The sequence below is a fragment of the Lissotriton helveticus genome, chromosome 4_1, assembly GCF_964261635.1.
Source record: "Lissotriton helveticus chromosome 4_1, aLisHel1.1, whole genome shotgun sequence".
In the NCBI taxonomy this organism is placed as follows: Eukaryota; Metazoa; Chordata; class Amphibia; order Caudata; family Salamandridae; genus Lissotriton; species Lissotriton helveticus.
The window spans coordinates 681781266-681798312 of NC_136063.1; the positions used below are offsets into that span (position 1 = coordinate 681781266).

At 40.8% G+C, this 17047-nt stretch overlaps 1 protein-coding gene across 1 annotated transcript in view; it reads left to right on the forward strand.

Moving 5' to 3' along the window:
* The window catches only part of ST18 (ST18 C2H2C-type zinc finger transcription factor), a 184650-nt gene extending 169286 nt beyond the window's left edge, over positions 1 to 15364 (forward strand). The window contains exons 17-18 of the mRNA XM_078685664.1: positions 2411 to 2554; positions 11187 to 15364. Coding sequence (XP_078541790.1) covers positions 2411 to 2554; positions 11187 to 11327 — 285 coding nt within the window. The 3' untranslated portion in view covers positions 11328 to 15364. The remainder of the gene's footprint in view (positions 1 to 2410; positions 2555 to 11186) is intronic.
* The last annotated feature ends 1683 nt before the right edge of the window (positions 15365 to 17047 follow it).

Genomic DNA, 17047 nt, shown 5'->3' on the forward strand with positions numbered 1-17047 from the left:
AAATTACTGTGGGAGATATTGTGTAAACAGGAACTATCTAGGTCCCAATAAAGCAAATGCAAAATATTTACATCTTAATAGATATACTAGCCATTCAACTACAGCCATGTTATAGTGCTAACTCTTTTCATCATGTTTGCTCACTGAATGGACACTTCAGTATTCTATCCAGTCCAAATGTACTTACCTTACCTGACAAGGCCTATATAGATTAGCATTTTGACACTTTTGGAGGTCACCTGCACCTACTCTGGTACTGAGAGCACTAGAAAAATGTTCAATCTGTGTTTGAGAAGTGGGGTGTAATCTTATCATATTAAGATGGACTTTCCTCTCCTCAGACAGCTAGAAAAAAAACCATTCTTCTGCTTCTGAAAAAGAGTGTCTTCAAATGTGGTCAGAGGAGGAACATGCAATGTGATATACTCTTTAATCTTAGATTATTAGGGGAACTGTGTCATAGTAGATAAATATATATTTATTGTCCTGTAGGCATGCAGTAGTCCTTCTGATCAATATGACATATGACATTCTTGTGAAATAAAAAGAGGAAAAAGAGTCACTACTTAAGGATTAGGGTTGCCAGTGCATTTTTACATCATTTAATTTCATCAGGAATGGTGAAGATTGATGATGTTGTTTAAAAGGGATACCGTGAGCCTCTGGATCTTGTGGGATGGATCCCTGAGAGCCCTCTCGCACCCCCTGTGGTGCTGCCATCCACTGTGTGTCCAACAGGCGTCATCGTACCCTCTGGACTCGCATTGCCGCTAATGAGGGCTTGATTGCCTGCAGGAGAGTTGGCCGCTTGTGTAGGGCCCAGGGTCAGCTGATGGTGACTGCAGACATTTTGTAAGAAGATATTTGCTTGCCTTTAAAGAAATCAAGATTCAATGAAAAAAAACAAAGGTTAAAGTGGAGTTATATGTAGGGCTTCTAATTAGGGGTGGTAGGAATTGTTTATTCCACCGCCAAAATTGGAGGAGTTGAGTAATTCCGCATTACTCTAGTAATGCGCAATTACTAATAAATTCAGCGACTCTGCCAGCAGAATTAATAATCACAGTTTGACTTTTAAACAGGGGAGGATCATGGAGCAGTCCCTCTTTGTTTTAAAACCACTCCAGATTAAGCTTCAATCTGCAGTGATTTTAAAACATAGAGAGACAGCTACCTCTTCTGGCCCTATTTAAAAAACACTGACTGCACTGCTGTGCTTACCCCTCAATGCCCTTACATACACAGAGTATATACGGATTATATACTCAGAGTATGTAAGGGCACAGAAGGGTATGCACAGCAGCACTAAATACCAATTGCACTAAAAGTGCATACCGTTCGTCGCCCTCACATACTCTGCAATGATCACTGCAGAGTAAGGGAGGGCGCCGAAGGGTATGCACTGTCAGTGCATTTGGTATTTGGCAGGGCTATTTCTTAGTGGAAAATGCATTCTCGCATCCCTCATAGGACGTTATGGTGCTAGGAAATGGCACCAAGTACCCACTAGAGCAAAATGCTCACTCTGCCCACCATGGAACTCAACAAAATCTCATGGAATTTGTATGCAATTCCATGGACTCAAATTTCACTAATTCCGCACACCTCTACTTCTAATGACAAAACATTTACCATTTTATAACCAACACAACAATGAAATTCATCAGTTATACATAACTGAGATACGTTTTTTGTTAGTAGAAAGCCTACTCAAAACTTCTTTCTAACCTTTATATATATGTAATTTATTTCATATTGTCTATATATAATTGTTTCTATGGTTTATATAAACTATTATTAAGTGTCACTTTTATTATTATTGACGCCAGGTAAGGGTTATAAACACTGGCCAGTAAATACACACTGGCCTTTATATACACACTGGCCAGTAGTTGGTCATTTGCTTTGATGTGCTTTTCGCACCATCAGTTGTGAGTGTGTGCTCTTTGTCTCCATGTCCTTTAACAGTTATGTTTTATTGACACAGCAAAAACTTAAAATCAATGTAAATGTTTTGTTCAAGTAGCCATATGTGTCTATTAATCTTCATTGTTGCCATACAACACTGCCCCCGGCAAATGAAATGGAACAAAATGCCATATCCTTGAAATACATACTATGGTGATAAAACATAATAAAAGAATGTCTTGGTACAAATTAGCACCACCCATGCTGTTTGGATATTGTGGCATTTGGTGGGTATTGTTTACTGAATAAATTGACTACATTGTCATGCACAAAGGTGTCCGACTTCAGACTTTGTATAAATGCTTGCCAAGACCTAAATTATTGTGTAACTACTGCTAGGCACAGCCCTTAAGTATGCACATACATAACACGTACATTTTCTGTCCCAATCACTAATAACTCTGTTAAAACTCAATGTTAAAACTAATTTTTTCCATTATAGATAACATCGATGGAGAGCAATCTGAAAACAATAGAAGAGGAGAATAAACTAATAGAACAGAACAACGAAAGTCTGCTCAAAGAGTTGGCCAGTCTTAGTCAAGCCCTCATCTCGAGTCTTGCTGAGATCCAGCTTCCACAAATGGTAAGCCAGCAACACAATATCTATCTATCAATCTATCTATCTATCTATCTATTTATCTATCTATCTATCTATCTATCTATCTATCTATCTATCTATCTATCTATCTATCTATCTATCTATCTATCTATCTATCTATCTATCTATCTATCTATCTATCTATCTGTCTGTCTGTCTGTCTGTCTGTCTGTCTGTCTGTCTGTCTGTCTGTCTGTCTGATTTGTTTGTCTAATGGTTTACAAATTCACTGTTTAAGATGTCTAGTGATATTCTCTGTCTTTCTGTGTGTAACTCTCTTTGCGTGTCTGCTTCTCGTTCTTGCTTTAAAGCCTCTAACTATGCCAGCCGCAACATTTTGTTACTGAATATACTTCTGTTTCAGTTTTTTCTATGCTGACTGCTCAAACAGTCATTGCACCACTGTGTTATATTCTATTTTACCATTTTTATAACGCTTCGCTACCTCTCGTCGAGGTCACAAAGAGCTTTGTAGGCCCTTGTTCTGACGTGCATGGATGGAAGAAGGGTGGTAGTGGTGTCCTCAATTAGTGTTGATTATTGGAGTTGGTCGTGATGCTGGGAAAGTGTGCTCCACACTTAATGCAGCTTGTGTCACCATGTTATATACATGTGGTGAAAAAAACAACTGTGAGAATAGGGACGCAAGAAGCATATACTCACCAATCAGGGTTGTGGGACTAAGCCTTCGTTATTGGATAAGCCTGGACTTTTTAGACCTACTGAAACAGAATTGATGTTTGATTCTTGAGCAGTTTATTAAACTATTTGAATGTCTGTACTGAGAAGTAGCATCCTCCTGTGCAGGTTTAATGGTAAGTAGAAAATGATGGCAGTAAGGCTATTCTTGAGCTATGTTTTCTCCTTTGGTATCAAAGTCTGAGTAGTAACTCTGGTCCCACCCCATGGATTGTATGATTTCCAATTCAAACGGCTTTAAACGGATACTTGTTTTACAACTGGTAACCAGTGTAGTCCTTTGAGCAAAATTGAAACATGGGCCCATCTATTTAGGTTGATGGCTTGCAGCTGGGTCCTGTATTCTTGGGAACTTATTATCAAGTGAGTCCAATGTAAAGTATACTTGCATAATTCAATCTTGATATCACTAGAGTCAATGATACGTGTATCCTATATGACAGCACTAAGCATCACAGATTTATCCTTATGAAGTGACTTTGTTGACTTGGGGAACGAATTGAGAAATTGGAGTTCATAATAGCTCAGTTTTTACTTATGACTATTGTATTAGTGGCTGGCCCAGTTTCTGTGGCTAAGAGGATATTGGGTTATAGTTTTGCCATAAAACCACGTGTTAGTATTTCTCACTCTGGGGGGTTGGGTTTGACATGATTATCTATCACCCATTGCTAAACAGTACATAGGTATTCACTGTGTCTTGAAGTTTTGACCAGAGACAATTGTTCGCATTATAAGGTGATCAGAGTGTCATCAGCCTAGTTGTATCAGTTAGGGTTAAATGAGTTTGCAAGTTCAAGAAGAGGGGTTGGGTAAGTGTTGAAGAGTAATGGTGTGAGAGTAGGTCACCAGCGATGCCAACTGAACTGTTATAAGGTGAAGGTTTGAAAGGTGGTATCAACACAGTCGCCGGACTGTCATTAACAAAGAATTGTATCCAGTTGAAGGCAGTACTCTAAACCAGAATCATTAAGCCCTTTGGCGTATAGTATGTTGTGTACAGTGTTGAAGGCTGACTACAGGTCAAGTAGCAGTTGAGCAGCAACCCCAGTGGTGTCAACAGACTCTTTAAGGTTTTCCCAAGTGGATATTAGTCTGATTTCCAGTATGAATCCATTCTATCTCTCTGACAGTAGATTGATGAAAAATCATAACTTTCCGAAAGCTTCCTTTTCAATGAGTTTGCCTAAGAAAGACTCATGAGCTACTGGTTTGTAATTAGCTGGTGTTTTTTCAGGAGCAGGGTGTTTAGTGTATGATTCAGTGAGCAAAGAACAACTCTATTGGAAAATTCGAGAAAAAAAAACATTTATCATGTTTGTGACGTGCCAATATGCAATGAAAGGAACTGTTTTATTAATTAGGCTTGGTACAGTTACACCATTAAGGTAGATAGCCAGTTTCAATAGCACCTGGTAAAGGTGGAAGGATGGATTGGTATCTTATATTGTTGCAGGTGGAATCACCAATGTTGCTTATTTTGAACTCTGAAAACGAACATGGCTGTCACAGTTTTTCTGTTATGTACAGAAAGTGGTTTTCAAGGCATCTCAATAAGCAGGTTCTTGAAAATTGTGAAAATCTCCCTCATTTGGCTGGGGTCTCCTTAACGCTCTTCGCATAGTAGGGTTTTTTACATTTATTGATAAGTATATTATCTTCTTTCTCTTGGTACTGATCTATGCCATTGCAGGCCAGGGCCTCTATTATTGAAGGTGTTCTGGGACGTAACAGGAGTGTGTGTGTCCACCTTTTGTGTGCTTCGGGGGCACTTTGATATTACAGAAGGGGCCATAGACACTTCTTTGTTCCATTCTGTGATACAGTTTGTGATAGCACTGAATGAGTTATGTACGATCCGAAGGGTGGTGTTCCTCATTTGCATGGGAGTGTAGCCCCACACAAATATGAGAATCATTTGCTTTGCACACTTGTATTATCTGCATATTATAGACATAGCCGAAGAGGCAGACTGTAGGCCGCATAAGGTTAGCACACAATCAGTGTGCCTCCTGAGGGTGCCCCATTAAAGGAAAAAAGGGGTCCAAGGAAACCCCCAGCTCATTCCCTGCAGGTGGATGCAGTCACTGACTTGACATGTCTGCCAGGGAAACCCGCCTCCCTTTGAAATTAAGTTGGATTGCCACTCTCAAAGTGACAGATGAACCAGTGACTTTAAACACCTTGCCTGCCCTTCAATATTGTGCTGTTCCCAGTGTGGGTGTTTTTTTTTTGCTTGCTCTGAAAACTGAGCATCCACTGTAATTATGTAATATTTATGATTTTTTTGTTGATGAGAAGCCGGATGCTGTGTTTCTCACTGAGACCTGGCTCCATGAGAGTTCCGGGCCAGATGTTGCAATTGCTATTCCCTATGACTATGCCATGTTGAGAAAGGACAGGAACATTGGTAAAGGGGGAGGCATTGCAATAATTTTTAGATCTATGTATACCTGCAAGCTTGAAGATCTTCCCTTACAAGGATGTGAAGCTGCTCTTTTTAAGCTTGCGATTAACCCCCAATTCACTATGACAGGTCTCTTGGTTTATCGGCCCCCTGGTTATGGAAATTCCTGGGTGTCTTCTCTAGCTGAAACACTAGCCCCTTTGCTTTTAAGGGCAGCTAACTTCACCATTCTTGGTGATTTAAATCTTCACCTTGAAGATTCTTCCTGCATTTCCAGTAAACATCTTATTTCTGACCTTGAGGTTTTTAATATTCTGCTGTGCAACTCAGGTCCCACCCACTCTGCTGGCCATTTGCTGGATCCAATTTTTTCTAATCTTCAATTTGACGTGCACAGAGTGCTCGTCCGTTGGAGTGGTCAGATCACTATGCGGTTCACTTTTCCTTACCTCGCAAAAAAATCAAGGCCGGGGTCAGAATCGGAAAGGATGAGCATATACGTCGGTGGGGTAAGCTTGATGTAACAAAGTTTAACCAATACCTATCGGGGACTCTTCCTGATACTGATCTGCCCGCCACTGAGTTAAATACCGTGGTACTCCAATGGCTAAACAATGCGGTGGATACTGTGCTTCCTTTGACATCCAAGCACTCCGGGTCTCATCGTCCACCCGTGCCATGGTTCTCTGATGATCTAAAACTTTTGCGGGCAAAATGTAAGGCCCTTGAAAGGAAGTGGAGACGTACATATTCTGTCTCCCGGAAAGTGGCCTACAGAGAGGCCCTAAAAGGATACCATAAGCAATGTAAAACTGCAAGAGCGGCTTATACTGTGAATATGGTGATGCATGCACAGAATAGCTCTCGCGTCCTCTTCTCTGTAGTCAAGAAATTGACCGGAGCAGACACTACCCCAGCTCCCCCTGCATTGGATGAGGTTCAATGTAAAGCTTTGGCTGAGTTTTTTATTGCTAAGGTTGAGCGCATCTATGCCTCGCTAGGTTCTCCTTCTGTGGTGGAGGAATTCCAGACAGAATCTACATTGCCAGTGGAATGCTCCCTCGCCACAGTGAAGCTCACGGAATGGCGATTGTTAGATGATGTCTCTTTCCTCTCCTGCTTGAACAGTGTAAGATCGGGCTCTCCCCATGACCCGTTACCTGTTAAAATTTTGAAGCTATTGGATTCCAATTCCCATCAGGTACTCATGAGACTGCTAAATAAGTCTTTAATTGAATCTTATGTACCCCAGGACTGGAAACATGCGATGGTGGTGCCCCTTTTGAAGAAGGCAGGTGCGGCTGCTTCCAACTTGTCTAATTTTAGACCTATTTCCTTGCTGCCCATTCTATCGAAGATTCTGGAAAGACACATTAACACTCAGTTAAATCATCTTGTGGAGAGCTCTGGATTTCTGCACCCATCCCAGTCCGGCTTTCGAGCTCATCACTCGACCGAGACTGCTCTCCTTGGAGTTACGGAGAGTCTGCGACACGGTATCGATCGTGGGGAAACATCTGCACTCATCCTGTTGGATTTGAGCGCCGCGTTCGATACCGTGTCCCACTCCATTCCTTTGAATTCTCTCCGGTCCCTAGGAGTGGCAGGCTCGACACTAGCCTGGATTGCCTCCTTTCTTAGTAGGCGTACTTTCCAGCGACAGCAGCGTCTGCCATCTGTCCATCGGCGCATGGCGTCCCCCAGGGGTCTATACTCAGCCCTCTACTGTTTAACATCTATATCAAACCCCTGGCTACTATCGTGGAGGATGCGGGGTTGACGCTATTTTCCTACGCCGATGACACCCAAATCGTCTTCTCCCTATCAGGCAAAGACGGGAACAACCCCTCTGCTTTGAAGCTCGGTTTATCGCTTGTAGCCGAGTGGATGCAGAGGAATTGTCTTAAGCTAAACGGGGAGAAGACGGAAGTGGTGATATTGGGCAAGAATAAAGATCTCTGGGGCCCCCAGCATTGGCCTAGTGATATGGGGCCGCTCCCACCACCAGCGGCGGTAGTTCGTAATCTTGGATTCCTTGTGGATGAAAAACTATCCATGAGACAGCAGGCTACAAAGGTGGCTGCCATCTGTTTTGTTACTCTAAGATGGCTCCAGAAAATGTTATGGATGCTGCCCATATCTTACCAGAGAACTGTGGTCCAGGCGTTGGTCATTTCCCTCCTGGATTACGGTAATGTTCTCTATCTCGGAGCTGACGTAACAACAACCAAAATTCTTCAAGTGGTGCAAAATGCGTCTGCCCGTCTCCTCTGTAATGTCCCAAGAAGAACTTCTGCTGCCTACGCCTTGCGCGATCTCCACTGGTTCAGAGTTCCGAGTCGCATTAAATTTAAAGCCTTGTGTTATCTGTTTAAGATCAGGCAAGGCTCGGCGCCTAAATATTTGCAGAATTTGGTGCAACCCTATAAACCTCACCGTATGCTGAGATCATCCGAGAATGGTGATTTCATCATTCCAAGGTTTAAGCTTGTAAAAATGGGTGGTCGGTCTTTTCCCCACCTGGGCCCTAAGCTCTGGAATGCTTTACCGGTGACTTTAAAGTTGGAGACAAACATGCTTCGTTTCCGGAAGGGACTCAAAACTTTGCTTTTTGAGTGTTCTGTCTGATGTATCAGTTCCATCTTTATTACCTGCTTTTCCTTCCCGAGTCTATCCCTAGCGCCGGGAAACCCACTGTGGGTAGCTCTGCGCGTTATAAGTCTAAATAAATCAATAAAATAAATAAATACATTGAGTGCACTGACCTGGTTTATGCCTGGTCCATGAAACAGCAAACGAAAGAGAGGTGAACAACCTTGACACACCCTCCCTAAATGTAAATGTAGTATACTTGTAAAGCGCACAGCTGCCCCAGCAACGGGGCGTCCCGGCGCTGTATAACTCTGGGGAACCCGTCCTGGCTTTCCCTGTGGGATGGTCCCTTGCTGGGAGTCCCCAAGGTGGAGCCAGGCATCCCCGGAATTGGTGGGGCCGTTGTGGAGATTAGGCAAGCTAATGCCCAGAGTTGCCGAGTGGAACCCCTGATTAGAGTAAGCACCGAAGCGAGAATTATCGAGTCCGCTGACCAAGGTCCACGACCCTGCCGCGTCGGGAATTGTACCCTGGTCCCGGGCTGACTTCTGCTCTCAGCCCTGCAGCCTCTAACCAGTGAGCCACACTACTCCACAAAAAACTAGAACACACAAAAAATGTTGATGATTTATTTTAAAAGAGGGGCGTCTTAAAAACCCAAAGGAATGCCTAAGATTTTGAGGAATACACTTAAACTAGTACTTATTGTGGCATGCTTCATCATTAGCAGTTTCACACACCTTGGTATGTAAATACCACCTCGGTGGACTCGACCAATACTCGGAGTTCTAAAATAAGTGCAAGCTGGATTATTGCAGGTTTCCAGAATAAAAGTAAAAGTATATGTAAGTAAACCCAATGTGTATCCTTTATTATTGAATACCTCAGATATGATTAGAAAACATGTCTATCGGATATCAGATGAGGTTCAATGGTTCATCTATCTGATGACTTACGCAAACATATTTCAGCAGTTTAAAAAGCCCAAACAGATGTGTGGCCATCGTCAGGGCTCCTATAGGCTTCCAAATGTTTGTGATGAGTGCTCCATAAGCTTTGACCTTTTGTATTCGAATTAACTATTACTTCTTGGTTGTTGTCCAACATGAATATCCCTACAGGTTACTGGCAAAAGAGAAGAAGAAAAAATACATTGAGAGTACTAGGTCTCATGATTGGTGCATGGCACGACTGCGTACATGAGCAAGCTTTTCCTCAAAATCTTAGGGATTCCAGTAAGATTTTAGAAACCCCTTTTAAAAAAAAAAACTCTGCATCTTTTGTGTTTTCCTGCACCGAGTGCACCCAATTTACAGTTCAACATAGCTCAGACCAGGGCAGTGAGCCCTATTAGTTAAACAAGCCTACATTGCCACTAGTTCATTTCAGTTCTTCTACTCCCTCACTTAATCATGCATTGGTATATGTAATGCCCAGGTTTAGTTTCCATGTCTTGGCTAGAGCAAGCTTGCAGAGAGCAGTCAAGTTATGAGAAGCGACATGAATGTGGTGGTGCACCAAGAAACTCATTCTGATTGGTATTAGAAAAGGGCAGTGCTGCTCTGTAATACAAATGATTTTTTTTGGCTCTAAATACTAGCACAAATAGGAGTTTGAGCTGCTTTTTGCTTCCAGCTCACATAATGTACATGGTATATTCAAGCATACATCCTTCATAAGTTGCAATGATGCCGTATAGAACTGAAAGCAATTACATTTGATATTGTTATTTCATCTATTCAGGAAATACCAGACATTACTGTTTGTGAGGTTATACTCATAAGCTTAAATAAACTATACTTACCATTGTTAAATGACTCCTGAATTATCAACTTTTATTGAGATTGACACATATATGTGCACATTACAATTTTTTATACCTTTCAAACAAGCCAGGTGTCCTATCACTGAGTTAATACACATGTTGTGTGACCGTAGCACATATATTTCACTGCTGTTGAGTAGTTTTGACAACTTTTGCTGGTCTTTTAAACACTTATCCTGGCCATACATTCTAAGTGTTCGTACTTATGCAGACATCTGGTGTCCTGCTTAGCACTACGTTGGGGTCCTATCGAATATTAGAACATCAAAATGTTGGGACCGATTCACAAAAGTAATCTGAGACAAAATCCTAACTTTACGACTTTCGGTATTCACAGAAGGCATTTAGGAGTACTAAAGTTAGGATTTTGCTCAGTTAATCTTAAATTTTGGTCTTAAGTTAAACTTAAGACAAACGTAAGTTTAACGGAGACAAAATCTTAAAATTTACGACTAGGATTTTGTCTCAGTTAAACTTAAGTTTGTCTTAAGTTTTACTTAAGTCCAAAACTTAAGTTTAACTGAGACAGAATCCTAACTTTAGTACTCCTAAATGCCTTCTGTGAATACCAAAAGTCGTAAAGTTAGGATTTTGTTTCAGATTACTTTTGTGAATCGGGCCCACCGAGCGCTCCATTGAAAACAATGGAGTGCGCCACACTTCTAATGGCCGGTAGAAGCCCGGAGCACCAACATTCCAATGTTTGTTCACAGCTGTATCTCTGAACAAAACGCCTCATGAAGCCCGAGGGGATTTCAAACTCCTGGGGGCTCCATGAGGCCTTTGTTTTACAAATTAGAGCATTCTACCCTCTAGGGGCGGAATGTTCTAATAGTCTTAGAGCCCTCCATAGCAGGCTCTACCAGCCATTTAAGACCCGCTCCCTTGTTAAAGGCCCTCACCTTCGGCGCGGCCTTTAACGAAGGAGTGGGCCTTTAATGGCCGGTGGACGGCGGGCTCTAAGGCTATATTACAGCATAGTATACATGCTACATACCATATCACTTCATTGCTGCTTTCTGTTCTTTTCCCACTAGGCCTTACTTGTGACTAGCTAAAAATATATATGACACGTATTTTTTGTCTTTGTTTAGGGTCCAATCTGTGAACAGAATTTTGAAGCATATGTAAACACCTTGACAGACATGTACAGCAATCTTGAAAGAGACTATTCCCCCGAATGCAAAGCACTGCTGGAAAGCATCAAGCAAGCTGTGAAGGGAATCCATCTGTAGTCTAAAAGAATCCTAAAGGTACTTGACAGGACACAGCAACGGTGATCTCCAGGAGGATACTTTCGGCATTTACAGACTGAGTGCACTGCAGACGTCCATGCTGCATATATAGTTGCACCATTGCACTAACATTGTCCTCCACTGGGCACATCTAATAAGAAATTAAGAGATCCGCATTATCAAAGGGTTTCCAACTGGACAGACAATGGAGGGACCATCATCAGTAAATCGGCCAACTGACTGTTCTAACAGCACTGCACTTGATTTTTTGGTGTTCTCTTTTTTCGGTTCATGTTTTCTTGTGTTGTTCTTTTGTACTTCGTTTCTGTGTGTTACAGTAATGTAAAAAAAAGGGAGTGCAGCTATTTTTTATATTTTTTATTTATTTGGGATCAAAAAATTTATGTTTTTATCTTTTCAACAGAATTTTGACACCTACAATATTTATAATTTGTGTAAAATATTCCAGGCGCTTTTTAAGTCAAGGCTATAGAAAGGTGTGATTCTGTAAATGAAATATATTGCTAGACTTGTATGAAACATTTCGGAAAGCAAATGGTAGAGCTTTATTTTTGGTACAGCATTGTGTTTTCTTTCGACTCCTAAGCAGATATATGTTTCCTCAGTTTGACGAAATACCATCTGAAAGAGGAGCGTGCTATTAAGAATACCAACCACTTGCCTGTTGAAAGAGGTTTTCATGGCAGAATCTTTGTAAAAGCACAGATCGAATTCTGCCTAATAGTATGATGACGTCATGTGGGATATTTTCGTACGCCATACTCATTCTACTAGCCCTACATTGTGCCTTGTCTTAGATCCTCCGGATGATTGGCAGAGCTTCTTGAGCTGAACATCTAGGTTTTTCCCACTAAGGCTATTCCAGTTTCTCCTTGTAGACCCCAATAATCGCAGAACTCTTTGATGTTTGCCACTCGCTGCTTCCGGCAAAAACCTTTGGATTCCTTCACCTTCTCGTGTGTAGCCACTCTTTGTAATCCTATGTCTTTACATGCAGCCTCGTTTCAACACCAAGCTTCAGCAGAGCTGGCAAGACATAGGGCCTGATTTACAGTTGGATGGTAACACAAAGACGTGTGGTGTGTGGTTGAAGTCTTAAATCCATAGTGGAATCTGCAGGTTTAATTTATTTCACCGTTTTCTGCCTATGGTGGTAGAAAGACCACAGGTGGATTGAAATCAAGAGTTAGCAGTACACAAATTAGAGGCTTTTACACTAGAACCTAACTCTAAGACAGGACCATTTTTTGAATAATCCAGTTTTTGTGTCTGTTGCATCCTCACTCTTTCAAGCACTTTATGTGATTGGACTTGATATTCTAGCATTTCGCCATTAAATGCAAAATTTCGAAGCGCTAGAAATCTTGTGCCCAAGGTTGATCGATAGAATGTCACACTCTTTGGAAGAATTTGGGTCAGTTTATTCAATACTAGCAATAATTAAACATAACAATGCGAATTTAAATGAATATGTGCTTTCATGTTAACACGTTAGTTCAAATTTACCAGGTTGAACAGGTTATCGGACATAGTGTGGCTAAGTACCACATCCCCACACATGGAAGGTCACAACCTAAGATTCGATGGCCTGAACATTTTGCATCTGTTGACCAAACATGCAACCTCTTCAATGTATATACTTCAGGAAGAACTTGTATAGTTCGTATTTATTAAATATTGAACTGGTCAGTCTTAGGGTGGACTAAAAGAATGTATTAGACTTTTCAAATAAGGTCATAGCTTTTCCTTTAACATGTTTGAATAACGCTAGGAAGTGGGCACAACAACAGAGGTGGCAGGGGGGATCTGCTTCCTGTATGGGCTAGGTGTGCCTTCTGTTGCATCAAGGCAGACATCCAGTAGGTATCCTATATGAAAGGACCAGCAGCTCTTTCTGATGAACCTTGAGAAACATATTTATTTCTATGGTTTTAAAAAAACAACAGCATTAACTAAAATATCTTAAATTGCAATTAGAAGGTGGGTTTAACACTGTTCTCATACAAAACTGTACATCACAAAATTGCAACTGGTTTATAAATCGCACAAAACCACAGCTTACAGACTAGCCACTATTCAAAGTAGGTGCTCTGAAAATAGGTAAACCTTAATAAATTCATAGTACTTGATAGTGGGGGAAAACTCCTCCTGCACCTTGTCTTTAAGTCTCCCCCTCATTTGGGGATTAGAGGATGATTTTAGAGAAGTTAGTTTGTGGGATTCAAATAAACTTAGCCTAACCTGTGGTACAGCAATAGTACTGTATGCATTATGGACATTGCCAGTACACACATGCATACTCTAGCACATCATGGCAGGGAAACTTTTAAACACCAGCATCGTTTTATACAAACCTTCATTAGAGAAGCATGTAGTGCTTACATTTTGAAAGAGAGACTTTGAGAACAAGGTCTCAAACCTCCCTCTAGGTCAGGCGTGCGTTGTATTTCTGTTCTTCTGTTACAGCAATTAATAGTAGCAGGTAGCATTGCATTGAAGCAGTAAGAGTATTTTGTGTAAATATTAATACTCATTCTTTAGACGTCCAAGTTCCTTGTGCCCCCGCCAACTACTGTGCAAGCAGCCGGATCAGCAGAGCTGATTTCGAGGCTGATGTGGTAGCTACTTCGCTTCCAAATCTCTCACCCCATTTGAAAATGAATGGCTGTGCAGGGTGGCAGTGGGCCTGATTACGAGTGGTTTGTTATTATCTGACCCCTGAATAAAAACTTCTATTTGAGAAGTGCTTGGAATTATAAATTGAGTGTTAACACATCCGATAATTGGTCAAACCGTCCCAAATTTGCTGAAATTTAACTGAGGAAAAGCATAGGATGTTTACTGTATCATGCAGATTTTGGTACATTAAACACAAAAATATACATGCTATTTCCCAGAAACTCGTAATAGTTTTTATTTATCGCACCCGATAAGTAAAAAACCCTGTTATCAGGTGCAATGAATAGCACCTATATTCATTATCAGGCCCTGTGTCTATGTTTCAGGGAGTTTGAACTTGTGAAATGTTTTTTCAAATGTATTTATGTCACAGCGTTACTGCTTTCAAGAAGACACTAGACGACCAGCAAAACTGCTTTTCCGTACATGCACATAAGTTTGCGCATAGGTGCCTCCTTATAGACGTTCTCACGAGGCCTCAAGTGTGTTTCATTTTTCTGTGGCACAAAAAGTGTTTATTTTTTACAGACAACCTTTATATTTCGACTGGGACACACTGTCTGAGGTCCACTCTGAGGACATGTACAACAGCTTTAGGTGCTACGAGGTGAATGAAAGGGGAACTGTCGTCAGCAGGGCGGCCCAGATTCACCACTGGTCCAGTTGCACTTGGTGCGATAACTGGTCGGTGGTACTGGATACAGCCAGGCGAGCATTTTTTTTTATTTCCACTATCACTCAATGTCCTACCTGACATTAGACAGGAGAAAAAGGTGTTTTATTTTTTCCATTGTGTTTGACATAAGCTGTCTCATGTTCAGTCATAATATTTGGAGGAAGCCAGGCAATATTTGTTTTCCCCTACAAAATATTGTACTGGCTCACAAAAAAACTAAAAAGTTACAATTGTTGATTAATTCATGCATTGCACAAACTAAAATTGAATCTACTATTTTAATAAATGAGTTATATATTTTATTTAAATTTAATTTAAACCACTGTATTTATTAAAATTTCCTATGGCTTCGAGTTAATTTATCTGTGCGTGGACTGTTGCTCAGGACGTTTCGTAGTGTATGTTCCTATTTATTTGCCTCCTTTGTACTTGATGTGTTTTTGTAATGTGTACATTTTGTGTTACCGAATCACTGATCTATGCTGTAAAGAAACCCCTTTTGTAAAGAGCAATTATGTATGTGTTCTTTTTTTTTCTTTCGGGGTAGTTAGTATAGAGTTTCTTCTCACAATTAATATTTCTTACATCAAGACCGAGAAATAAATGATGTTCTGTGCTGTACAATTTGTGTATGGTAGGAAATAAACATTAAAATAACTTTCTTTATGCCTCAGACTTTTGGTGATGTCACAACTTCACAAGGCCTCATTATTGTGTATCTAATATTGCTTCCCAGCACAAGTAGTGCAATAGTACTTATACTTGTCTGACTTGTGAAAGCTCCAGAGATTTGTAAGATGTTTAGTGCAAACTACACTTTTTTGAATCCTGTATTTAATAAAAATAGGAAGGAACAATTGTGCATTTCAGTCCTCACCCAATAAAATACTTTGCATATTCCACATACTTTTGGAAAATATTATGCCGCGCTTGTTCACAAATTATTGAAAAGTCAGTATAAACAGCATCCCATTAGTGTATCAGCAAAAAATCGTGAAGAAAACCTCATTCATGAGGGTAGATGTCCAAAGCTAGATTTGTTTTCTTTACACAATTCGACAATGAGGTTTCATTTTAGCTAAATAAGTGAGTATAATATTTAGATGTGGCCTGCCTTCCTCACCAGCGTGTCATGCAGACAGCTGTTTGTTCACTGAAATTAAAAAATGAACCCTTGATAACAGAATTCTACAATGAAAGTTACAAAATGTTGGAAAGAGGCAAAAGAAGGACCTTGTATGGAAACCTTGCATCATCAATGGGGCCCAGATTTACAAAGCTATCACACATGCCTGCGCAGAACCCACTGTCGCTGTACTGCATTGCGTGAGAAGGAGAGAGCGGTAAAATACCTTTTCTGCTCTCCATAGCGCTGTTACACTATCAGACTGCCTCGTGCCACACACACACCTTTGCACCAGAGTGAAAAGATGCATGCATCATGTCTAGTATAGATTTTGTACTAGAAGGGTAACCTTCCAGTACAAAATACTCCTGACTATACAAACTTGCAAACTTTTTCCATTTTGGCTGTGTGCTGCACAGTGCAACACATATGCAGAGTCAGAAAAGTTTGGAGAAGTAAAAGCTTTTCTCCATTTTACACCTGCTTCAAATAGACATCATTTTTTGGTGCAAACCCCTGTCAACTATTGTCAGCAGACAGGATTTTGCGTGAAAAACCATGGTGGTTGCACAGAAAAATGCACATGTACCACGCGTGGGACGTCTCCTTTACTCAAAGTAATGTAAAATAGTGCCAACTGTGCTTTGCGTTATTTTTAAAAAAAACTTGTGTTTTCCAATAGATAGTAAAATTGAAAACAAACCTTTTGCACTGGTTTGAATCCTTTTTGGCATGCAACCCGGCAACATTTTTTAGTACCTCTGCCCCAAATGCTTTATATTATTCAAGTTAACATGTTGGAAACCAGCATGCGGCGAATCTTCAGGAAATGGAAAAACTACAGGACAGATAGCGACAATTACACTTGTTCAATGAAAGCACAAATTACATGTTTTAGAGAATTATGTTTCTCATGATACTAGTTTCTCTTCCCATGGCTTCTTTTTAGCTTCATTGCTCCTTTGGAAGAAACAAATGTAAACTAAGGGCTGCAGAACGATGCTGGGGCTGATTTGATAGACTCACTCTATTTCTACCCCAAAGCAAAAGGTTAATTCTCCTAACCCAGTGTTTGATTGGTGCTTTGTTGTATTGTGCATGTTTGTGAGGGCATTGACATGCCCTCCGTGTCATAGGTGGGGGAGAGGCACGTCTGCTCCTCAACTTCTGTCTGGCAGTGATCTACAAAACAGCAGCTGGCCAATGCAATCTGTGGTA